The 23,296-nt window shown below is 38.7% G+C and overlaps 1 protein-coding gene across 1 annotated transcript in view; it reads right to left on the bottom strand.

Moving 5' to 3' along the window:
• LOC136879324 (uncharacterized) overlaps positions 1-23,296 on the bottom strand; it is a 154,899-nt gene that overhangs the window by 5,714 nt on the left and 125,889 nt on the right. Inside the window, exons 8-9 of the mRNA XM_068228972.1 lie at positions 19,723-19,936; positions 8,040-8,175 (exon numbers count right to left, since the gene is read on the bottom strand). Coding sequence (XP_068085073.1) covers positions 8,040-8,175; positions 19,723-19,936 — 350 coding nt within the window. The remainder of the gene's footprint in view (positions 1-8,039; positions 8,176-19,722; positions 19,937-23,296) is intronic.

Here is a 23,296-nt window from a genome sequence, read left to right as displayed (position 1 = left end):
AATTTAAAAGCATATAAGAAAAACTCACTTGTTTCCAAATAAACTGACTATTTCACTTCTTATGTATTATTTTGAATAATAATAATAATAATAATAATAATAATAATAATAATAATAATAATAATAATAATAATAATAAATATTCTAAAGGCTAATGCCTTGTCGATGCAACCACTCACTTCTTTCATTGGCATAATAATAATAATACGGGCGAGTTGGCCGTGTGGTTAGGGGTGCGCGGCTGTGAGCTTGCATCCGGGAGATAGTGTGTTCGAATCCACCATAAACAACTACCCCTCTAGTTATGTTATACAATAAAAAAGATAACCTAAATGGTAAGATTACCTCAAATTAAATTATTAAACATTTTCAATAAGAAAAATATTTTTACAAATATGGTTAGGTTATCTAAAACATCCCAATGTACCAGTTGATGTTAATACTACTAGAACAAAAATTACATATGAGACTGTTTTGAAAACTGTATCTGTTTTATGTATCTCGCGTCAGCACCAACACTAATCTCTTGTTCGCAATCAGGATAGGGTATATTTAGTTGTTCGGAATGTGGACGGTTTTTGCCTTGTTCGCTATCAAGACACAAACACTGCTTTCACTGTAACATAGAATCCAAACTGTTGTAACACCGTGCGTGAGTCCAGCTGGCTAGTCATTCCGTTGACCTTCCATCAATCCACGAGCCTCACCCCGGCTAGGTGAAGGATGCGGGGTAGTTTACTTTTATGTGATTTATTTTTAGTGTTCCTCTCATTATTATTATTATTATTATTATTATTATTATTATTATTATTATTATTATTATTATTATGATTATTATTCAATCTGGTGTGGAAATTTAGTTTGGCTTGCCAAAAATATTTGGCGTCTCAGTTTGTTACTTGACATTTGACTTCATTCAAATTATGCTACCATTTTAATGGTTATTGTTATGTTATTATCGTACTTTAAATTGTTTTTGAAAACTTTTTCGAGGTTGTCTAATGAGCTTTCAATGGGCTGGCTAGTTTTCTTTTAATTTTCCGTTAAGTCATTTTCGTTTACGCGAGCCCTTTTCGTGGACCTATAGGCCTACTCATAGTTTTATAATAAGAGATTTAAATTTATATTAATGATTTGATTAAGCAAAGTGTACCTAACCGTTATAAATTAACTTAGTCTAAACTGAAAAGGACGGATGATTTATTTCTTTAATAAATCTCTCTCTCTTATGATAAAAAGATATGAATATAACATCGCTTTGTAAAAAATTGTAGCTCTCATAACAGATATGAGTGTACACTGCTATCATATATCATGTAACATCGTCCTTGATCAGAACTGTGTTTAACAGAGTAAACTCATATCCTCTACCCATGGGCGCCCGCAGGATCTTTTCCAAGGGGGGCACATTAACAATTTTCTTGAATATAAATACCAATATAACGTCAGCAACATTAAATTGTTTACAGAAATTTGCGAATATAACAGATGCTAGATGACTGTCAGTAAGTTCAGTTTATGAAATAATCTGGTATGATATTAAACAATTGAACATCAACTTTTTAGAATTCCAGGGGGGGGCAAGCGCCCCACCTTGCCCCCCCTTGCGGGCGCCCATGCCTCAACCCGAGGTGGTGCAGCTCTTTTCAGACATACCCCCAATGAAGGTGAGCTGCATATATCATTTTAACCACCTATCAGCCATTCTGCCATTCTTAAATTTCTGACATTACTAGGAAGCGAACCCGAATGGCATATAATAGCGCTAATAGTTACCTGACGGAGGCTGACATTGGTTTAATAAAAGCTATTGTTAATGAGCTGTAAGGTGTGTTTCGTATATTTGGAACTAAGAGGACCCCGCTGGGTGTATAAACATACCGTGGTTTCTCTCATTGGTTGGCCGGCAGACGCGCCCAGCTTATCTGTCTTCCGTTGACTCATCACTTCCCGTTACACAGCACAGCGACAGCATGGGAATGCCCGCACTTCGCAGTTCAGGTCCGTGCTTAAAATGTGTATTAAGTGTTGATCTGTCACTCGAACTGAATTCGAGTTGTGAATTCTTACTTCGGGGTATAATTCTCATAATGCCTCCACATGTGTACACGGTAGAGGAAAGGGTATTTAAGTACGATAATTATGTGAAAGCAGAGTCTTGCAGGAAAGTCGTTAGGCGATTTGTAACACATTTCCCAGGTGTATGCACTCGTAAACAAGTTGAGAAGAACTGGTTATTTACTCGATAGGAAACGAAGAGTAAGAAAACGTGTGCTTAATGAAGAGTAGTAAGCGAGTTCGCAGAAAATTTTGAACATCTGCCTACAACAACTTGGACAAGAAACCGGGGTATCGAAGGGCTCAACATAGAGAGCTACGAAGCAAATGTATTTTATAACAACATATTATCAGCTGAATATGACATTGCCATCCTCACAGAAACCTGGTTGAAGCAGAATGTATGCGATGGTGAGCTTTTTGATAACAGATATATTGTGATGGGGTCGAAAGTTTGCTAGAGCAGGTGGAGTTTTAATTTCTATTAAGGATTATTTAACCGTTAATGGAAATGAATTCAGAAGAGAGAATTTAGAATATATTGTCGTACAATTGTACATAGGGGGCTTTACTTACTATATCAGTACAGTTTATTTTCCGCCTAATTCTGAACTTGTCTTTTTACGAACTATTTGATGAATGTCTAGATGTTCAACTCAATAGGGTAATAGTAGCTGGAGATTTTAATCTACCAGCAATAATTGATAATCAATACGACCTAACGCAGGGAGGTCTCTCTTACCGGGCTTTAGCAACCTTTCACTCCTATCACGACCTTAAATCAATGAACTGTGTTAAGAACCGTAATGGAAGGACACTTGACTTAATATTGACCAATAAGACTAACTTTAACGTTACTAAAACTAGTTTACCGTTGGTTAGTGAAGATTTTCATCATCCTCTCTTCTTTATATATTTTGAAACTCGTTATAAAACGAATAAAATTGATAACCCTGAAAGAATTTTGCACAATTTCTCAAAAGCAGACTTTCATAGACTTTACAAAATGCTAGACAGAGAAAAATGGGATCATCTAAAAACGTTAGAGATCCTAATGAAGCTTCAAAACACTTCTATAATGCTTTTGACAAGATATTGGACAAAACTGTTCCAAAAATGAAAACAAAAACCGGGAAGACATATTCACCTTGGTTTAAGAGGGAAATTATTTAAACCGTTAAATTAAAGGAATATTATCGAAAACGTATGAAGAATTTGGAATACAATAAGGTCATGTTTAAAGAGACAAGAAAGCTTTCAAAATCATTGATAGAAAATGCATATAAAACGTTCAAAATAAGTTCCGAAGAACTTATAAATACACACCCATCATCATTCTGGAATTTCATTGACAATAAACGGAAAAATACATCAAACCTCGGGGTTATGACTTTAAATTGTGAATTTTTGCGAAGTTGTAAGGAAATAGCCTATCGCTTTGCCACATATTTCAGCAAGGTATATGTAAGTAAAAGTTACAGAGGTAATAATGAGATAGGAACTCGCATGAAAACAAACTCTTCATTCCCAGTGTCTCATGTACTGTACGTGAAAAAGAATATATTCCGGCTATAAAGAAACTTAAATCTACTAAGTCAAGTGGGCCATGTGGGATTCCTCCTTACATAGTATAGGGCTGTTCAGATATATTAATGCAACCATCATGTTACATATTTAATCTTATAATAGATACAGGTGTGTTCCCAGAAATGTGGAAAACGTCGAGGGTATGCCCGGTATATAAAGCCGGAGATTATACGGATGTCCAAAATTACAGACCAATTTCCATAATATGTGTTCTTAAAATTTTTGAAACAATTATTTATTTCCGTATTTTTAATCATGTTAAAAGCTACATCTCACCCTATCAGCATGGATCCTCTCCTGGTAGGCCAACTATCACAAACCTATCAAATCTAGTTCAAGATGTGGCTAATGCTTTAAACAGTCATAAATCCGTTGAAGTGATTTATACGGAGTTCGAAAAAGCGTTTGACAAGATAGATCACTGTGTGCTTCTTAGAAAGCTATCAGGATTTGGATTTGACAATGCTATGCTAAAACTTATCTCCTATTTACATAACAGATATCAGTTTGTCTCCTATCATCAGACCAAATATTTTGTGTTCAATGTTATTTCAGGTGTACCTTAGGTTCAAATTTAGGACCACTGATGTTTATGTTATTTATAAATGATTTGTCAGATGTTGTTGTAAATTCCAAATGCCTCATGTTTGCTGACGATCTTTAGTTGTAGATGGAGGTATCACGTGTTAATGACTGCATTTCTCTAAGCAGGGACATTGGGAATATCTACATGTGGAGCGTCAAGAATAAAATCGCATTTAATACCAGCAAATGCTTCGCGATTACTTATTCTACGGTGAATGATCCTTTTCAGTGCGAATTCTTAATGAACTGATAGAATCTAAAACGAGTCGAGTCCGTAAATGACTTAGGAGTTACAATGAGTAGTAATGTATCATTCAGTGCACATATTGAAATAGTAGTAAATACTGCACTCAAACAACTAGGTTTAATCATACGAAACGGGAAGGACATAAATAACATTAAGACTTTGTGATAGTACAAATATCACACCCTCGCACTATATGTAGAAGTGAGAGATATTATTGTCAGTATTCGATTTATTATTATTATTATTATTATTATTATTATTATTATTATCGTCAGTATTTCAGTTATATATTTTGTCATTAATATTTGTAAGCTGGAAGGTCTCCACATATATAGGTATGAGTAATTTGTTTTGAACAACGAGTGGGAAAACATTGCTATATTGGACTCTGGTAATTTGTATGACTCATGCGGACATCCCAGTGTCTTATGAGATGTACTTGTTGTTGTAAGTAAGTTCGATGAATCATGTGAATAGCCCAGAATCACATGAGCTTGTTGATGTTGTACTAGGAAAGTTCTATGACTCATGTGAAACACCCGAGAGAGTTCGTTTATGTCTTGGGACCAAGAAGTAGTTCAGGGCATGGTCTTGACAAGAGGATCACTCATGATTGGCTGGCAAGGACCAATCCAGACGTATCATGTGAGAGGAAGGGGAATGCTGATGTCTATAAAGGTTGATCGAACGGCGGGAACCGGACCCTCGGTACGGACAAGAAGGAGTGCTGACACGGTACGGGAATGAAGTAGTGCTGGATATACGGTATTTGAGTGACACGGCTACAGTGGATTGGACTTCAAACGTTCGTGGAACGTAGTCTTGTTATGTTCGTGGAAAGTGGCTGATCGACAAATTGTGGAGTGCTTACGCATTAAGTATTGTAGCACTTGTGGCGGCCTGGCATTATATGTTGGTGAAAGCTATCTGAGACTTTCCATAATTTATGTTCAGGATCGACAAGTGTGTGTTGCTCAAATGTATATATCTTTACAACAAGTGTTAAAGTCTGTGAACACAGTATTATGAGGTACATTATCTGTGTGATTTTATAAGTGATGATTATGAGAATCGGCAAGTCGTGTTGATACAGAGACAGTGAAGGGTATTTATCTACATATATGTGCATTGTTCAACGGACTATCTGCAAATGGTGGCATAGTTCTCGCTTTCGTTTTCCCACTGTTTTCTTTGTTGTTGTTGTTGTTGTTGTAAATATGGAGACTTCCAGCAATCTTTTCTTTGTGTATTATAAGTGTATTTTCGTGTGTTGATGAGGTGCTCATGCACGGATTTGATTGAGAATATAGTTAGATATTTTAGAATCAGTGGAGTTATTGATGAACCTAGGTGCAGTTCCTACCTATTTAGTCGTTTTCAGAAGGTTAGGTAAGGCCTGAAGCAGATGTACCAGTACGCAGCATTATGTACACACCCTGGGATATAAAGAATTATCATGCTCTATCTAAATTCGAGGGATCTATTTTGGTGAACACTGGCGCCCACACTACGGACATTTCGGTTAATTATGTTTGTTAAGTTTTATATATTTTTATTTATGATATATTTTATGATATTTTATGATCATTTATTAATACTAACAGTAAAAGTTACAACTTTATGTGTTCTCTATAACTCATTCGTGAGATCAAAATTAGAATATGCATCCGTTATATGGATGTCAAGTTACAGTTCATATACAAATAAAATTGAAAAGGTTCAAAAGAGGTCCTTACGGTTTATTTATCAAAAGAAGCATAATTAGTCACCGCATTGGTTGAGAATTTCATATGGTCACTTATTAGAAGAATTTAGCTGCAATTCATTAAACGCTCGCCGAGAATTATATCAACAACTGTTTCTACACAACATTATAAATGGCGTTATAGATAATGGTGACCTACTAGCCAGAATACATTTCAACGTAAGCAAATTAAGCTTGCGTAGCTGGACGTACTTTTACAATCCCTTATCCAACATATTAATTGACAAAAATTCGCCATTAGTAAGGATGTGTAGTATGTTCAATGACTTATTCAGAAACCACGACATAGGTCTCTCAATGTCCCTAACAGACTTCAAACAATGTTTATTGACTTTCTTTTAGTGAATGGCATCTCATAAAATGAAAATAAAATTCATTACACTATCTTTTTGTCAATAATACAAATGGAATTCAGTTGTTGTAAACTTCGGGATATTATGTTTACACTGTTATTCATGCACCTGACCTATCCGCATATGTGCTTGCCTGCACATAAATGTTCTTCCTAGTTATGGAATCAGGAGGCAGTAATTGCAGCGCTATCTAATCCTGGTCTGTATAAAACAACTTTTAAACATATTGTTGTTTTTGTCATATTTTCTTCTAAACTTGTTTATTATAATTTTTGAAAATCTGTTGTTAATTTTTCGTGATATTTTTCTGTTTTTGCATTATATATCATAATACTATATTTTGTAATATCTGTTGTAATTGGAGTGCAACACTGTTACAGATATATGTCATAAATAAATAAATAAATAAATAAATAAATAAATAAATAAATAAATAAATAAATAAATAAATAAATAAATAAATAAATATCTTGAGAGAAAAGTAGCCTCAATTACGGAAGACGAACTTATGCGTGTGAATCGGAGTTTTCTAAGACTGAAATATGTGGATGCAGGAGGAGGACGTTTCCAACATCTTCCGTCGTAAGGTACGAGCTCATTTTCTTAATTCCTAATTACTAATTTTTCTTAATTCTTAATTTCTTAATTTTAATTGTTATCTCATGCCATGCACGAATAAAGTGAACGAAGTGCTGTCGTTGTTGCTATGGCGCGGAGCGGGGAGTGATGAGTCAAGGGGAGGCAAATAAGCTGGGCGCACCTGCCGGCCAACCAATGAGAGAAACTCACTGTACTACTCTATGTGTCCATATGTACTAGCAATCGCTCCAAAGGCAGAACGTCAACATACGTCCGCCATTACGTCGCGGATGGTTGGATTGCGACCCCAAGTTCACTGAGGCACTTTTGCTTCTCATACAGTGTACATTCTACCGTTTCGGCTTAAGCCATCCTTTCTGATGCACCCTGTAAAACGTCCGGTTTATACTTCAATGGGAGCAGATCTATAGGATTGATTGTGGTGATGAGAAACACCAGTATTTAGTACCATAGATGCAAACATTCTGGAAAATCCTGCTTCTATAAGGATGTTAATTCTAGAGTGAAAAAAATTACCAAAACGGATATGCTGGGTCAGCGAGTACTCTTTTAAGAGCTTATCTATACGAGAAATCAATATAAACAGGAGAAATATGTCGTAGTGTGGTTTACAAATATTAACTGTACTCCTAAGGTTGTTCTGCCTAGTCAGAAGTTGGATTACTGGGCGCTATAATAATGGGGCACAACCAGAATTGACATTTAGAACGCCGATTCATTAAGGTTAAATCTTTCTCTCTCTCTCTTTCTGACCTATACAGCTGCCGAGTTTTCACCATGCTATCTCACATTGGATTCGAGTTGTCAAATGGAATAGAAAAGTTCCAAAGATTTGTAAATATACCTGTCTGTTGCTGTAGTTTCTGTTGTTGTTGTTGTTGTTGTTGTTGTTGCTGCTGCTGCTGCTGCTGCTGCTGCTGCTGCTGCTGCTTCTGTTGTTCAATTTTCCATATTTCGTTCAATTTCTTGTATGTTTCATCCTGAAACAATAACATTTATACTGAGAAATAAAATGCAAATGAATTCGGAATACAAACATAGGAATGTATAATCAGACAGTTCCCTGTCGTACACTTAAACAGATAGGGTAGCTTATGGCGGGACAGACACGGCCGCGCAAGTTTATCGTAATCTGAATACGTCGTGTTGAGTGGAGAGAGTTTAAATAAAGGTACCAGTTTGAATGAACGGTTTGTGAATTCAGTATCACAATATTACTTTTGTTACAGTTGTAATACGTTTTCATTACGATAAATTAAAGGAATACTGTGGTTTTATATTATTAAATTATTGCTGAAACGAAGTCACTAACTGAACATCAAAGATACGCACGGCTGCCTTGTTTCGACGACAGTTGTATCGCGGATGGCACCCCGGACAGTCTTCTCGCTACTCTGTTCAACACCGGACGTTTCGACGAGAAGTACGAGATGAATCCCGCTGGTGTTGCGTATAATAGTCTGATCTAAAGTAGTAATGTACAGAGTCGTAACCATCGTTACCCAAACTTGCAATGAGAGTTAAACGTATCTTTCATACAAACCCTTGATAACGATATTAAAAATCTATTACAGTTGTCTGCAGTCGTTTTTGAGGACGAGCTCTTTAACCATACCATTCTAGGATTTGTAGTCGTCACGCCGAAATGACAGAGAATTTTAGTCGCTGGCATTTCACTGTTGTACTGATATCGATGTTTTTTTAAATTTTATTTTATTAGTATACAGTTACACATAAAATTACAATATACACATAAGCACTTAACAAGGGACATGATGTATTGATACAGAAACGTGATGTCGTTGTATATCATCATTTGCACTTTTCTTGCACCTCAGTGTCCTGTGCTTACTTCTTACGCCTATGCACTTACATCAAAATGTATTACTTCATGCTACATGAAATTCACTAAGGAACACAGTCTATACAATGTAACTTGTCGGAAACCACGATATTCACTGTAACCCTGCGCGTCGCTAACACTCGCACCGCTTTCCAGCACCTTTGTGACAGGGATTAAAGAAAGAAATTATAACACACACGAGGTATCGGTGGAAGGTTTAGGCACGGCTGAGACAACAAACCTGAATATATCACAGTATACTTTGGAGGTCTTTGGTGAGTAGACTAGTGGCGGGACTACCACATCTTGCTATTTTCCATTTACATTCTTGTAAGTAGCTTCTGAAGGAAGTCAGAGATACCTTGTCGGTGGTTTGAAGGTAAGAGAGATACCCCATACTAAGCCAAGTCAGAGCATGTCGATGATCACGTCTGCTAATGTCCAAAGTTAATACTGCACGATATACATCGTTCGGGTTTCTAGATCCCGTCAACCTGTGGAACGCTACTCTGAGCCACTGCCAATTGTCCTTGACTGCTCCACAACTAGTCAGTCTATGAAACTGAGTGTCAATTACCGCGCATTCCTTGCATAGCGGCGATTGTGTCAACCGGTGGCGGAATTTCTTTTCTTCTGTCGGAAGTAACTCGTTTATAACCTTATAGCTAGCTACTTTCCATTCTAAGGGGATGCAAGACATTTGGAAAGTGGTCCAAATATTAGTCCAATTGTAATTGGGGTATTTGACCATGATGTGTGGAAGATGATCATGCTTCTGTAGCAATTTATTATAAAGTAGTTTAACAGTGGGGATATTATGGTCAGAAAGTTGCAAGCTGTACAAAGCCTGAAGAAACGATTTAAAACAAGACAAGCGAAGGTAATGATTATTTTTCACAAGGGGGGAAAACTGGACTGCTCTAGCGTGGTCGGAAGACGAATACTGCACCATTTCTCTGATCAGGAGAGCTTTGCATTTTTCGGAGACTGCTATGAGGCCTAATCCCCCTTGGTCAATTGGTTTCCTCAGTTGTGGTCTGGCTATACGAAAAGGATATCCTCTCCATAAGTAATATCCGACACAAAGTTCTATCCGTTGGGCAATTCTTTCAGGCATCGGTAAAATTTGTGCTGTGTACCATAGTTTTGACAGGGCAAACAAGTTGATATGCCATACTTTTTGTATTATATTGAGGTTCCTGCTGAGGTGCATCGATAGGGTGGAGCGCACCTTTTGAGTAATAGTAGTCCAGTTTAAATCGACTATTTCTTCAATGTTTGGGGTAAAGATGATCCCTAGTATTTTAACACGCTCTTTGGTTGGTACTTCGGCTAACGATACTGCCTGCGGCCATCTACCAAGAGGAAGAAGTTCCGATTTCTGATAACTTACAAGAGCGCTGGAGGCCATTTCGTAGGTAGATATTATTCCTGTTAGCTGTTGAGCGATTTCTGGGGTCCGAAGATGAATGATGACGTCATCTGCATAGGCTCGTATGGTAAACAGATTATTTGGATTAGGTATGGAGTTAAGGACGTGGTGAACAGCACGTACGAATGGTTCTATGCTCAAAGAATATAAGATCATAGACAAGGGGCATCCTTGTCGTACTGACGTCCGAATAGGAATCGGACGAGAAAAGAAACCATTAAGTAGAATTCGAGAGTGGGCGGATTGATAAACATTATGTATAATGTTACAGAGAGCGTCGGGGAAACCCATATGTCTCAGAACTCCCAGCAAGTATCCGTGATGAACTCGATCAAAAGCTTTCTGAAAGTCCAGACTTATAATGGCACCAGCCAGATCCGTATTCCTTGCATAAAATAGCACCGTGTTCCTAATGTCTTGAAGATTGTGTGTTATTTTTCTAGTTGGAATACCACACGTTTGACCTTGTTTGATGACTCTTCCCATAAAAGGCATTATACGACTGGCAAGAATTTTCATGAATATCTTATAATCAGTGTTGAGCAATGTCATTGGACTGAAGTCTGATATTGTTTTGGGCATTTTAACCTTGGGTATGAGTATTATTATACCATCACAAAACCCGGTACAATCAGGCAGTTCTTCGAGAAGTACATTCATTAGCTCTACAAAAGTAGTTTTGATGATAGGCCAGTAAGTCTTGTAAAAAAGGTAGCTAAGGCCATCGGGGCCTGGTGCGGAGTTGGGACTAGCTGCGCGTATTGCTTCAAATACTTCCTCTTCAGTGATGGGACGGGTCAGATCCTGTTTCTCTTCTTCACCCAAGTGCTGCTCTACAAATGATATAAGTTTTTGTTGCTCGACTACGGAGTTCCCGTTATCTTGAAATGTTTCTTTGAAGTATTTCTCTGCTTCCTCTAGGCAGTCTTGCGTACCATTCAACTGTCTACCATCTTCCGAGTGTAGGGTTTGTACAAATTTCCTCTGAGCCTTCCTTTTCTCCATGGCTATATGGTAGAGTTGAGCTTTCTCGTCCGCCAGGAGGGATGAGGGGCAGGACCGCACAAGGGAACCTTGAAGAATGTGGTCCTGGATAGATGTTATTCGACGTTTGAGAGCTGCTATAAGGTTGGAGGCATCAAAGCCTGCTTGTTGGCGAATCAATAAATCATTGAGGATTACATAGTAGGAATGTAGGGTTTGTATCCCGTTATTTGCCATTTCCACCCCATGTCTTTTAAAAAAGGATTGAATTGCAGGCTTCAGTCTGTACAACCATGTTGATATGTTGAGGGATCTCTGCCTTTGTAGTCGGTTAATTAAGTCTGTCCATTTCTGATTAAATTCTTCTTGTATTCCCTCCGTATTTAACAGGGAGTCGTTTAATTTCCAGTATCCTCTCCCTATCCTGGGTAAAAAATAGATCGCATTTTCAGGACAACTGCATGATGGTTACTGAACGGTACGATATTAACTGTTATGTCATGAACACTAGGAATAGTGTCTTTATTAACATAGAATTTATCAAGACGGGATGCCGCTGATCCTTGGAAATATGTAAACTGAACAAGCGGGCCATGTTTGGATTCCCAGACATCACGAAGTTGGAGAGCCGTATATAGGCGTTCAAGCGCTGGCGACGAATTGAAGTGACCTTTTTGATCTTTGGAATGCAACACGCAATTAAAATCACCTCCAATGACCAGTATGTGACAGTTGTGTCGCAAATAGTATGGTAGTTGTGTGGTAACAAATTCCTCCCTTTCATGTCTTCGGTGTGTCCCTGAGTGCAAGTAAATGTTCACGTAAAGTGTGTTGTCGTCTGTAAGTATAGATGTAATCATTCCACTGGGATGACATTCGGTAAACTTGATGGGTATATTTGCTCTAAACAGTATAGCGGTACCTCTGGACTCCTCACCGGGGTTGGCAATGTAATCATATAATGGGCCAAGAAACGATAGATTACTGATGTTAACCTCTTGCAAAAAAATGATGTCAAGGTCGTGATCGCGAATAAATTCTCGGAGAAGAACTTGTTTACTTCTACTTCGCAGGCAGTTCATATTAAGGGTGGCGTAAGTGCGAAGGAGTATTATAAACAAAAGGAGAAATACTTTAGCCACCCACATTTTACTGACCATTTTTGATCTGGCCTCGAATTTTGTCTTGCGGGATGTTTTTAAGAATTTTCGGTCCTCGCCCTTTACTAATGTCGTCAACCGGGCGTTTTAATCTGCGGTCCCTCGAACTGGTGCCCGAAGGTTTGATCATTCGGACATCAATTTCCGTATTCTCATGTGGGCTGATTGGTAATGAAAGTGTTTGTAGTTGACCTGGACCATTATCCAAGATCTGTTCCGGCACTAGAACATCTGGAGTAGAAAGGTGTTCCGCTTGGTCAGCTATCATGGGTTCTTCGTCTTCCCCTATGTGTTGTTGGTCGCTTATAGATTGAAGTTCATGGGGTTGTTGTTGTTGTTGTTGTTGTTTTTCTGGGACATCTAACGCCGGGGGGGAATCTTGTTCCGTAGACTCATCAACTGATGTTGAGGAGAGGTTCGGTACAACAGTCCTCTTGTCTGCACTTGTCGTATCTAACTTAGATGTCTCAATGGTTGTATCAACATCCATGAGGGGTGGTAGTGGAACTTGTTCGGAGTTCTGTGGGTCCTCTGTCTCTGGTGGTGTGCACTCAAGTACTGTGTCAACTGTGTGTGTGTTGTTGATATTGTCCTCGAGTGTGAGTTGGGCAGCTGATAACGGAACTCGTTTGGTTGGGAGTTTGCCACTCGCTAGTGTTGCCCAGGTCGGGGCATCGACCGCGGCCGGCGTTTGAACTGGATGTTTTCGTTTGGGGCATTGACCTCGCAGATGACATGTTTCACTGCATATCAAGCAAGTTATGGGCTGGCTTTCGTAGATGATTAAAGCTCTGAAACCACCGATATCAAGATAAGAAGGGATATGCTGTTTTAACATGATTTTAACTGCACGGACACCATTATTTACTTGATAGCGAAAACTTGAACCCCAGGTCTCGTCAGTAATGGAAAGCACTGTACCAAATTTACCTATCCGATCGGAAAGTAGCCTGTGTGGCACTTCTATCGGTAAGTTGAAAATCCTAACCAATTTGGTGCCTAGGCCGGCAGAGTCTATTGTCACTTTACCTCGGAAACCATTACTATGAAGAAAGGTGTGCTCACCTAAATAATCTTGGAGTAATCGGTTCGATATTTCAGAATTCTTGCATTTAACGAAGATTTGTCTTGATACGCCGTTGAGCTGGAGCATTTCGATGTCATTTTCCTCAAGTTTCAGGGTGTCGAATATCCAGTCGTGAACTTCATACGGTGCCGGACGGGGAATATCACGATCAATGAAACTAATCACAATTGTGTTTTTCCTTTCGATTGCTGTCATGTTGATTTGTTTAATTATCGTTGCCAATATGTAGAAACACCTTGTCTGGAATTGGTAACAGGGTCACTGTTTGCAAAGTCCGAACACGGCGAATACAACGGTACTCGTAACTTCCTCACCACACTACTACTAAACACGTCCGACGCGCTCGCAAGCACAGCGAGAACTGCACGTATTTATGGGACTGCGGTCGTGACTGAGTGTGCTTGGTTTGTTGGGAGCATGAGACTAAGCATTTGAGTCGAGACTTGCGACTGATCTGGACGTTTGTAAAGTCAATCCTACAGACGTATCTTCACGATGTGCTCCACTGTCTCACTGCCATGAGGTTTGCAGTGAACACACTAGTGATTACATATGTGTTACCACAGTAGCTTGCACGAGTAAACGAAGCTGTTGGTTTTCGAGAAAGGCGGTGACTTGTCACGCTCCAGAGACTGCTTGCAAAGAACACGCAGATTGAGCTCTTTCAAAATGCACAAGTTGTCGTAAAAATATGAACGCAAAACTTAGACGTGCTCGTTGCTTACCTTCATTAAGTCTCTGTCAAGAAACAAGTCATCGCACACGCGAGAATTACTCATTTCCCATTACGATTTCCACAACTCGCGCACTGATCACTCTGCCGACGATGCATTATCGATGGGAGTGGAGATGACGAGTAATTCACCGGACGTGTCGATGTCCATGGAGTCATCACTGGATCACATATTGATTACATCCACAAGCGGATCACTGTCGATTAAGCCTGCACCGGTATGAGGCTGGGCGTCATCTTCACGCTTACGTTCTTTTTTTCCCCTGCAGATTCTGTTTCCTTTTGGTACTGTAAGAGACGACTTATTGGAATCAGCACGATGTGCTACTCCTTTTAATTGCCGCCTCTTGGAATTCCGTTTAAATAATTTCATTATTATTATTATTATTATTATTATTATTATTATTATTATTATTGTACCGGGAGGTACACCTCTACGACGCAAGTTCAAATCTTGCGCCAATTGAAACTCCTCTACAGGAGAAGCTCTGAACTTTAAAAAAGGAATCAACTCTACTGTTTATCAGAAGATGTCACTGTGTGTTTTTGATTTGCTTTTGTTTGTCAGTGATCAAGAAGTGCGGAAATTCTCTAACAGATGTCTCTACCAAAAACTATGGTAACACACTCTGGTGCAATGGAATGAACTCTCTTGAAGAAATTTTGTATTCATAAGTTTTGTTTTTACTAAATTTTGTTCTGTCATTGGTGGGTTGCCTATATTAAGTTTTCTTTCCGCCTGCTTTGAATTTAACCAATCCTAAATTTCTGTAATTAATTTCCCACCAATAAGATGTTTCTTCATTGCCTTGTATACAAGTTTTTGCTGTCAACCAATAAAAATTGAAAGGGTGTGTCTACTCATTCCTGAAGGGTCTCGAATTTTCTATGAGGGTATAAAACTGCTGATTTTCTTGTCTCCGGGCCACTTCAGTAACATCTAGCTTAGTGTGTGAATATGTAGCAGGGGGCGGGAAGCGCCCCGTTCTTCAGGCAGCAGCTCTTCTTCAAGGTAATGGCCTCTTAACATCTTTATTTCTTGCTAGCTCAGCAGTTTAACTCCCGGGGAAGGTTCGAAACCTTTAATATGTAACCTATATCTTTAAATATGTAAGCTTTTTCAATCTTTGTAAATACTCCACTTCACTGGAACTGTGATTCGGGGATAGAGAGTGCTTTTCCCTCTCGAGCTCCCCTTCATTTGAAATTGAGGTGACTACGTTTTCGTAACCGTTTCTTCTCTTCCTTAATGTATTAAAGTTTTCTCATACGAGTCACCTCCCTAGCTTGGGATTAGCCCCTGTGTATCGGCCTAGAGCCACTTAGGTTTTAAAATGTAGATTTAGGAGTGCAACTTCACGCCTCCATCCTTTTTGTTTTGGGTCATTTAAATTAACCTAGTTTTTGCACACTAAGGCCTAGTAGATTGGGTACGAGATACCCCTGTTTCTTTATAATGCCTTGATGGCAGTTTGTGTAAAAGTCTGTTATTGCCTTTATAGGCTTGAAAGATCGAGAGCGGGTCAGCTCTTTATGGTGTTATAGTAAAAGTGCCTTAGAGAGGCTTGAGATGTAAAGTTGGGATCATGTGCTTCATGTAGTGAGGGGTTTTCTGCCCTTTGGTAATTTGTGGTTGTGAGCTGAGGGCTCAGGCATTGTAACTTAGAGCACGAAGCCCAGAACTTATAAGAACCCGAAACTCGGGCTTTCCTTGTAAAACTACTCTGGTACCTGATTTTGTTATTTCCCCTAGTGGAAACTGGTTAAAATTTTCTCTAATCTTGGTCTTCTTGACCGTGTACCTGATTTAATTTGTTGTTATTTGTTGTACGCTCAAAAATTCTATGTCACCATTGTTAAGCTTTAAAAATATAACCTTTATTTAAATTTTAAATCCATCTTTCGGACTTAGACCCATTCCAGCCCGCACCTTCTTTCACCTCTGACTTCCACGGATAACTCCGTACCAATTATTATTATTATTATTATTATTATTATTATTATTATTATTATTATTATTATTATTATTATTATTATTATTATTATTATTAGGGCTAGGATGTTTAGAAAAAGTCATTTTTTTTCTTTGCCTGCATTTTCTTGCCGGGTTGGATTTTGGTGCAAATCAGGTGATTAATGTCACAATTAAGTGATTTTTATTTGTCATATAAATGCATATTTTGGCTATTTTTGTCATTAGGTCATATTTTTAGTTATTTTCGAAGAAACGTCATATTTCGATCATATTTCGGCAGTTTGACCGACAGCTGTAGCTGTATAAAGTCATCTTCGATTTACCGAGTGCGAACTAGTCTTCACAAAACTGTTTCTCGTTATCAAATTTGCAGATAATACAAGTGGAATACTCTTTGTATAGAGTGAAAGTCATAGGCCTTACTGCACCTTTTACCCCACCCGCTGTACTCGGCAACCCAGTCTCCCAGGAAGAGACAGAAATAATCTTTGTTTAGATATTTGAACCTCAGCCTCTTTCCATTTCCTTCTAAACTTGTAGCATTTGTGAAATCACGCGTTTTTGTTTTGTTTTGTTTCAAATTAGTATATAAAATATTTTAGCGTTAGGTGCAGATTGAAACACCAATTTTTCTATCATAATGTATTGAAAGACATCTGCTTAATTTGCTTCGTGGGCGGATGGCCTAGATGTTAGGCCCCTATAAACAACAAGCATCGCCAATCATCATCAATTCGCTTCGAGGTGCTCAATTAAAATTTTAACGCATTTGAATAATATTAATGAAATCTGGGTTTAAACGTCCCAAAACTATTTAAAAGTAGATTGATTTCTACTTTCCTCGAAATGCAGAATGCAAACATGTCTTGACTTTTAAAATGTTGTGTGATCTAATTATCTTAACGAACTTAGTACTTTATCGGTATGCATTCACAAATGTTTGATGAGTGAATCAAGGGCAATCGACTGTAATAACTGCTAAACAGTATATTTAGAAAATTGACATGAAAGTACGAATAAATAATTTAGTTAACAAATATTCATCAAAGGCATTGCCGTTTCGATGTATATTTTAAAATGGCCATATTTAGATTAATCATTTTCGGGTCATATTTCGTAATTTTAATGTCATATTTCGTCACTTTTGAGGTCATATTTGCTTGCTTATTTGGATTATTTTAGGTATTAAACATCCGAGCCCTAATTATTATTATTATTATTATTATTATTATTATTATTATTATTATTATTATTATTATTAAGCGTATGGTATTTACAAGCATAATGTGCAAAATATACAATGAACATATAAGTTAAAGTATTAAAGTAGAATGTCCAGCTTTGACAACCAGTCCACTGCACTTGGTGTCAATACATGCAGAGCCCGTAAACCATCCTTAAATGCTGACCGAGGACAGCTCTCAACAACATGAAGCAATGTCTGCTTCTAAACAGCACACTCACACGCAGCACTTTCACAATATCCCAGCTTTTTCATCATATATCGGCACCTGGCGTGGGCTGTTCTGAAACGGTTGAGTTTTGACCACTCATGTCGAGGAAGATCGAAACGTGGCACTTTCGTCGTTGGGTATTTAATCAGAAAGGCGTTGGAGGGAGGATATCATATACCTCGACTTTGTCACATTTTAACACTATTTTTTTTGTAACTTCGTGTCACAGTTATACTAGCCTAACGGTGTCATCTCTTTAAACGTGTTTTATATAGTTCACTACAGTCTGCAAGCAATACATTTTATGTCTCTTACAGTAAATCGGTAAATGCGTGTGTTCGCTACGCATTCTTAAATTAGTGTGGCTGCCTGGAAACAAACGCCTGAGAAAAGGTTCGATCCATCGTCATGACCTTTAATATATTTCAAAACCTTTCTTATTGGCGATCGCGTAAACTTAATTCCCTACGCATCCATATACACAATTTGGTCGTAATTGGTACAGTTTATATTTTAAAACTTTTTCAAATCTTTCCTACTTTCGTCTTAGCACTCAACTCTTCAAACTAGTGAAAAAACGAAAACCTACGACCTGTTTTCCAGTCATTGACCGGGTCAGGGATGGAATGAATGAAGCAGATATAGGCTATTAGTACGATGGGGTCGCCACTCCCAAAGTGATTTACTACTGGCTGATAGATGCTATGAAATGAGAATGGAGAGTGTTGCTGGAATGAAATATGACAGGGAAAACCGGTGTACCCGGAGAAAAACCTGTCCCGCCTCCGCTTTGTCCAGCACAAATCTCACATGGAGTGACCACGATTTGAACCACGGTATCCAGCGGTGAGAGGCCGAACCGCTGCCGTCTGAGCCACGGAGGCTCTCCTTCAAACTAGTATCCCAGTTTATATGAGGTCTGCATGTCAAAATCCAGTCTCCAAATTGATGTGGACTTTGAAATATATGTTAACTCAGTTTAGAGTGACAATGGCAGATGGAATTTAAAGAAAATATTTTTGAGATGGATTTTTCTCTTACCTTTCTTCCGACATTTTTGAAGTTATTTAATAAAGAATGAAGTAGTATACACCATCTGATAAAAGTATCCGATCATCTGCTCGAAATTGTCCTCTAAGTGTTCGTCAGATACACATACTGTCCAGTAGTGAACATTAATACGGGCCCTGTTCTTTGTTACAGCTAGAACTCTGTGATGAAAACTGTTTACTATGTGTCGGAAGGTCTCGGGGCAATATTAGACCATTCTTCCTGTTAAAGTGATCTAATTCGTTGTGTTGTGAAGCAAATTCACTATTCTAGTTCATCTCGAAGGTGTTCAATAGGACTGATGTCAGGGCTCTGGTTTAGCCAGTCCATTCCAGAACCTCACTGTCCACAAGCTACCCAGGAACAGACCTGTTTTATGGTAGGGAGCATTATCATGGTGAAACACACAGTGATCATCTTTGAACATTTAGTTAAGGAGCAAGCCATAATTTCCAGTGTCAACTCATAATCAGTTCATGTAACTTCAATTCTATACGAACATCCTCAGCTTAGAACGAATAAAATTAAACATGCTACTCTTTGTTTATTAGTGTGTATTTCTTTTACAGGTATGTGATAATATTATGTGTGTTACAATTATTGTTGTAGACAGACTGAAATGTGTTAAAGTTGTATCGCAACTCTTTCTCATAATTTCCATTAACGGAATACGGATTATTATATTATTCCAATGAGAAACGCATAAAGGAAAACACTGAAGACCGTAAAGGTTGAATGGAATTGATTAGAGCCAGACGGCATTATGGCAACGGGAACACTAAGAAATAGTATTTGTATAGTGAACTTACCAGGTCATTCCAGTCTTGAGTAGTAAATATCCTAAGTGTGATATTAGATGTGGAATTTGTCAGACGACGAAGACCTTCCTTCATTTCCTTCTCATGTATCTTGTATAGTGAAGAACATATTATTGTCAAATACACATTGTATTTTTTACAAAATTCCACGATATCGTCAGCACACTCCCAGCATGGAGAGGTGGTAATGAATACCTTCAGAGTCCTAAAAGAAACAATGTCAGACTTTAGACCATTAGTTGCATTATCGGATGACCCAAGAACTATTTATACATATAAAATAAAACATTAACCTAAGATAAAAGAGAGCAGGGTAGTGGTGATTTTAATGGAGGAACCTATATAATGTTACAGTCTCTCAGTCACCACTGATCTACATTCTAAATACCCTATGAAATATGAATTTTAATGACAATGGAAGGGCATGTATAGGTACTTTATGGTAAACAGATTCCAGGTAGTACATGCCAGGGAACATGAATGGCCAAGAGGAGTATACTCCGTATGTCAGGACTTGCAGAAGGCAGAGGCATTTAGTCAGTAGTATGTAAAGGTATCTGGACATAAGTCTAATGTACAAGTAGGGGAAGTGAACAATAGCAGTGAAGTACTCATGATAATAAAAATAAATATTTGCTAAAAGGAATAAAACTTGAAAGCTAGAAAATTAGCTGGAATTGAGATGATTCTGGGGATATACTGAAGGCAATAGTTTGGAACACAATGTCATATCTGAAGTATTTATTTGAATACTATTTTCATGAAGAATCTATACAAATGAATGGACGTTTACAATACTAGCCCCAATGTACATGTATTGCTTATACGCTTCGGGGGAGAGCACTCTTTATCATTTTCTTAGACACGGTTGTGAAATTACTGATGGTTTGATAGAAGGGAGTTTGAATTAAGAGACGTTACCCCAGGATTCCATCAGGATATAACAGATATCATTGATTTGGGAGATCAAAATGAACTGTACCTCTGTAGATCTATCCAAGGCTTTTGCTAGGGTAGAATATGAGATATGCAACATCCTTCTACGATAGATATTTCTCCGAAGGCGAAAGAGTAGTTGTTCGTGACTACAGGTCTCCCGATAAAAAAAAGTAAGGATGGAGCACGATATCTGTCAGTGTCCAATTATGGCGAAGGCATATCGACCAGATGAAGTCATGCGGACCTTCAGTTCACTACAGTCTTCGTGCTCTTACCTTTATATCATCCAGAAAAGAAGACCAACCATAATGACAACAATAACTCTACCAGCGACACCGACAACCAGATCGTCTAATAAACATGGGTTCTGCAACACAAGTTTTGAGATCTGAACACGTGTTTATAGGCGGTGTCTAATGTGATGTCATACGCCATTAATCAATTCAGAGGCAGATGTTATTTTTATAATTTATTGACAGAAGGCATATAGGTATCGGTAACACATTTTTATAGTTTGAGGAACATTAAAAAAAATACATTTACCGGGCGAGTTGGCCGTGCGGTTAGGGGCATACAGCTGTGAACTTGCAACCGGTAGATAGTGCGTTCGAACACCACTGTCGGCAGCCCTGAAGATGGTTTTCCATGATTTCCCATTTTAACACCAGGCAAATGTAAGGGCTGTACCTTAATTAAGGCCACGAGGGTTTCCTTCCCACTCCTAGGTCTTTCCTGTCCCATCATCACCATAAGACCTATCTGTGTCGGTGCGACGTAAAGCCAATTGTGAAAAATACATTACGTTTTAACCAATGAGGCTTAAAATTCCAGACCTCCCGCGAATCGAACCCGGGACCCCTGTGACCAAAATGCAGCACGCTAACCATTTAGCCATGCAGCCAGACATTAATTACGAAAATAGTTCCTTCTCTACTACTACTAAAATGTTTTCATTCCTCCCCTGAAGGGGGAGGCGGGCCTCTTAGACGGCAACGCCGTCTCTCAGGCAGGGAGATTTGTTACGGTGAAGGAGATGCACGGAGAAGGTGAGAGGGTTGGTGGCCGTGTCCTAAAATAGGAACTGTCCTGGCATTCGCCTTAGTGCAGGAGACTGGAAAACCATTCTCAGGTCAGCCGACGGTTAGGGCCAGCCGTGAGGTCCAGCCCTGTCCCGTCTCCTGAATGCAGAGGCATAGAGCCACGGTAGAGCAGTGAACAACCCTCCTCTGCTCGGTTGGCCGGTCGGATTGCAGAGCTGTTGGACCACGGACCAGCCTTGGCCACTTGTGAGCCGATATCCACCTGCACCCACCGACCTCCATATCTATCTATCTATCTATCTATCTATCTATCTATCTATCTATCTATCTATCTATCTATCTATCTATCTATCTATCTATATCTCTATCAAACAATCAATCAATCAATCAATCAATCAATCAATCAATCAATCAATCAATCAATCAATCAATCAATCAATCAATCAATCAATCAATCAATCAATCAATCAATCAATCAATCAATCAATCAATCAATCAATCAATCAATGTTTTCATTCCCCGCCCTGAAGAGGTGGGGCGGGCCACCTAGAAGTTTACGCCCTCTCTCTGGCCAAGAAATGCTGGAAGAGGGAGGTAATGAAGGAGATGAAAGGGGGATTTTATGGCCATTGGGCTAAATTTTATTGAATTGTCAGATGCTTGTAATAGTTTAAACAAGATACATAAATATATAGAATTAGATAGAAACATTCAAGATGATATTTTTTCATTTAAAAAGTATTTTTTCTCTTTTTGTTATTTTTCCCTTTTTACGCTATAATCCGATGCCTGATATATACGACAAATATTGAGTTATGAATACATATATAGTAGAGAATAAGAGGTGTATAAAGGTGGTAATTGCATGGTTCTGCTTGCACTTACAACCCTGTATTATTCTTGATATGGTTGTCACGTGTCTGAGACTGAAATTACTATGAAAAGGATTAGACAAGAGTTTCTGAAGGTGTAAAGGTGAAGTGTGTATTTAAATCTGGATGTGTTGTGGGAAAGTGTAAACTGAGCGTCTAATGAGCTGAAGCTTGTAGATGGTTGAGAACTAGCGATCTATTGTATGGGTGGATATTCAGCAATGAAAGTGTAATAAATCTGATCAGATCTTCTATTGTAGGATGGGGAAATAGTGAACGGGTTGGCGTGGCTGGTGGGTCGATAGTGTGAATGGGGGCTATTATTTCAGGGCAGTTTGGGAGAGGTGCTAGGCGGCCTCTACATCGACGAGTATAAAATGCATGTTTGCCACCGCAGGTATTACACCGGGGGATGGGGGTAGGGGGTTGAAGGGTGTTGGGGCACTTGTTGATGAAGTGGTGTTGGGTGCAATGACCGCAGATGGGATAATTTTCTTTGCACTGGGCTCTTGTGTGTTGATTATAATGTAGACATTTTTCACATCTGAGAGACTGTGGAGGTGGAGCGCGGGATGGTTCGACTTTGTAATCATGAGGATGGATTGAGGCACCCCTGGCAAGTAGTCTGTCCACGTCGGCTGGCTGGTGTTGGCAAGAGGATCCGCACCATGAATGTTTGCCCCGCCACTTTCCTGATGCGAAAGGCCTTCTGAG

Source organism: Anabrus simplex, chromosome 8 (assembly GCF_040414725.1).
Source record: "Anabrus simplex isolate iqAnaSimp1 chromosome 8, ASM4041472v1, whole genome shotgun sequence".
NCBI lineage: Eukaryota > Metazoa > Arthropoda > Insecta > Orthoptera > Tettigoniidae > Anabrus > Anabrus simplex.
This window is presented reverse-complemented; position numbering and strand designations above follow the sequence as displayed.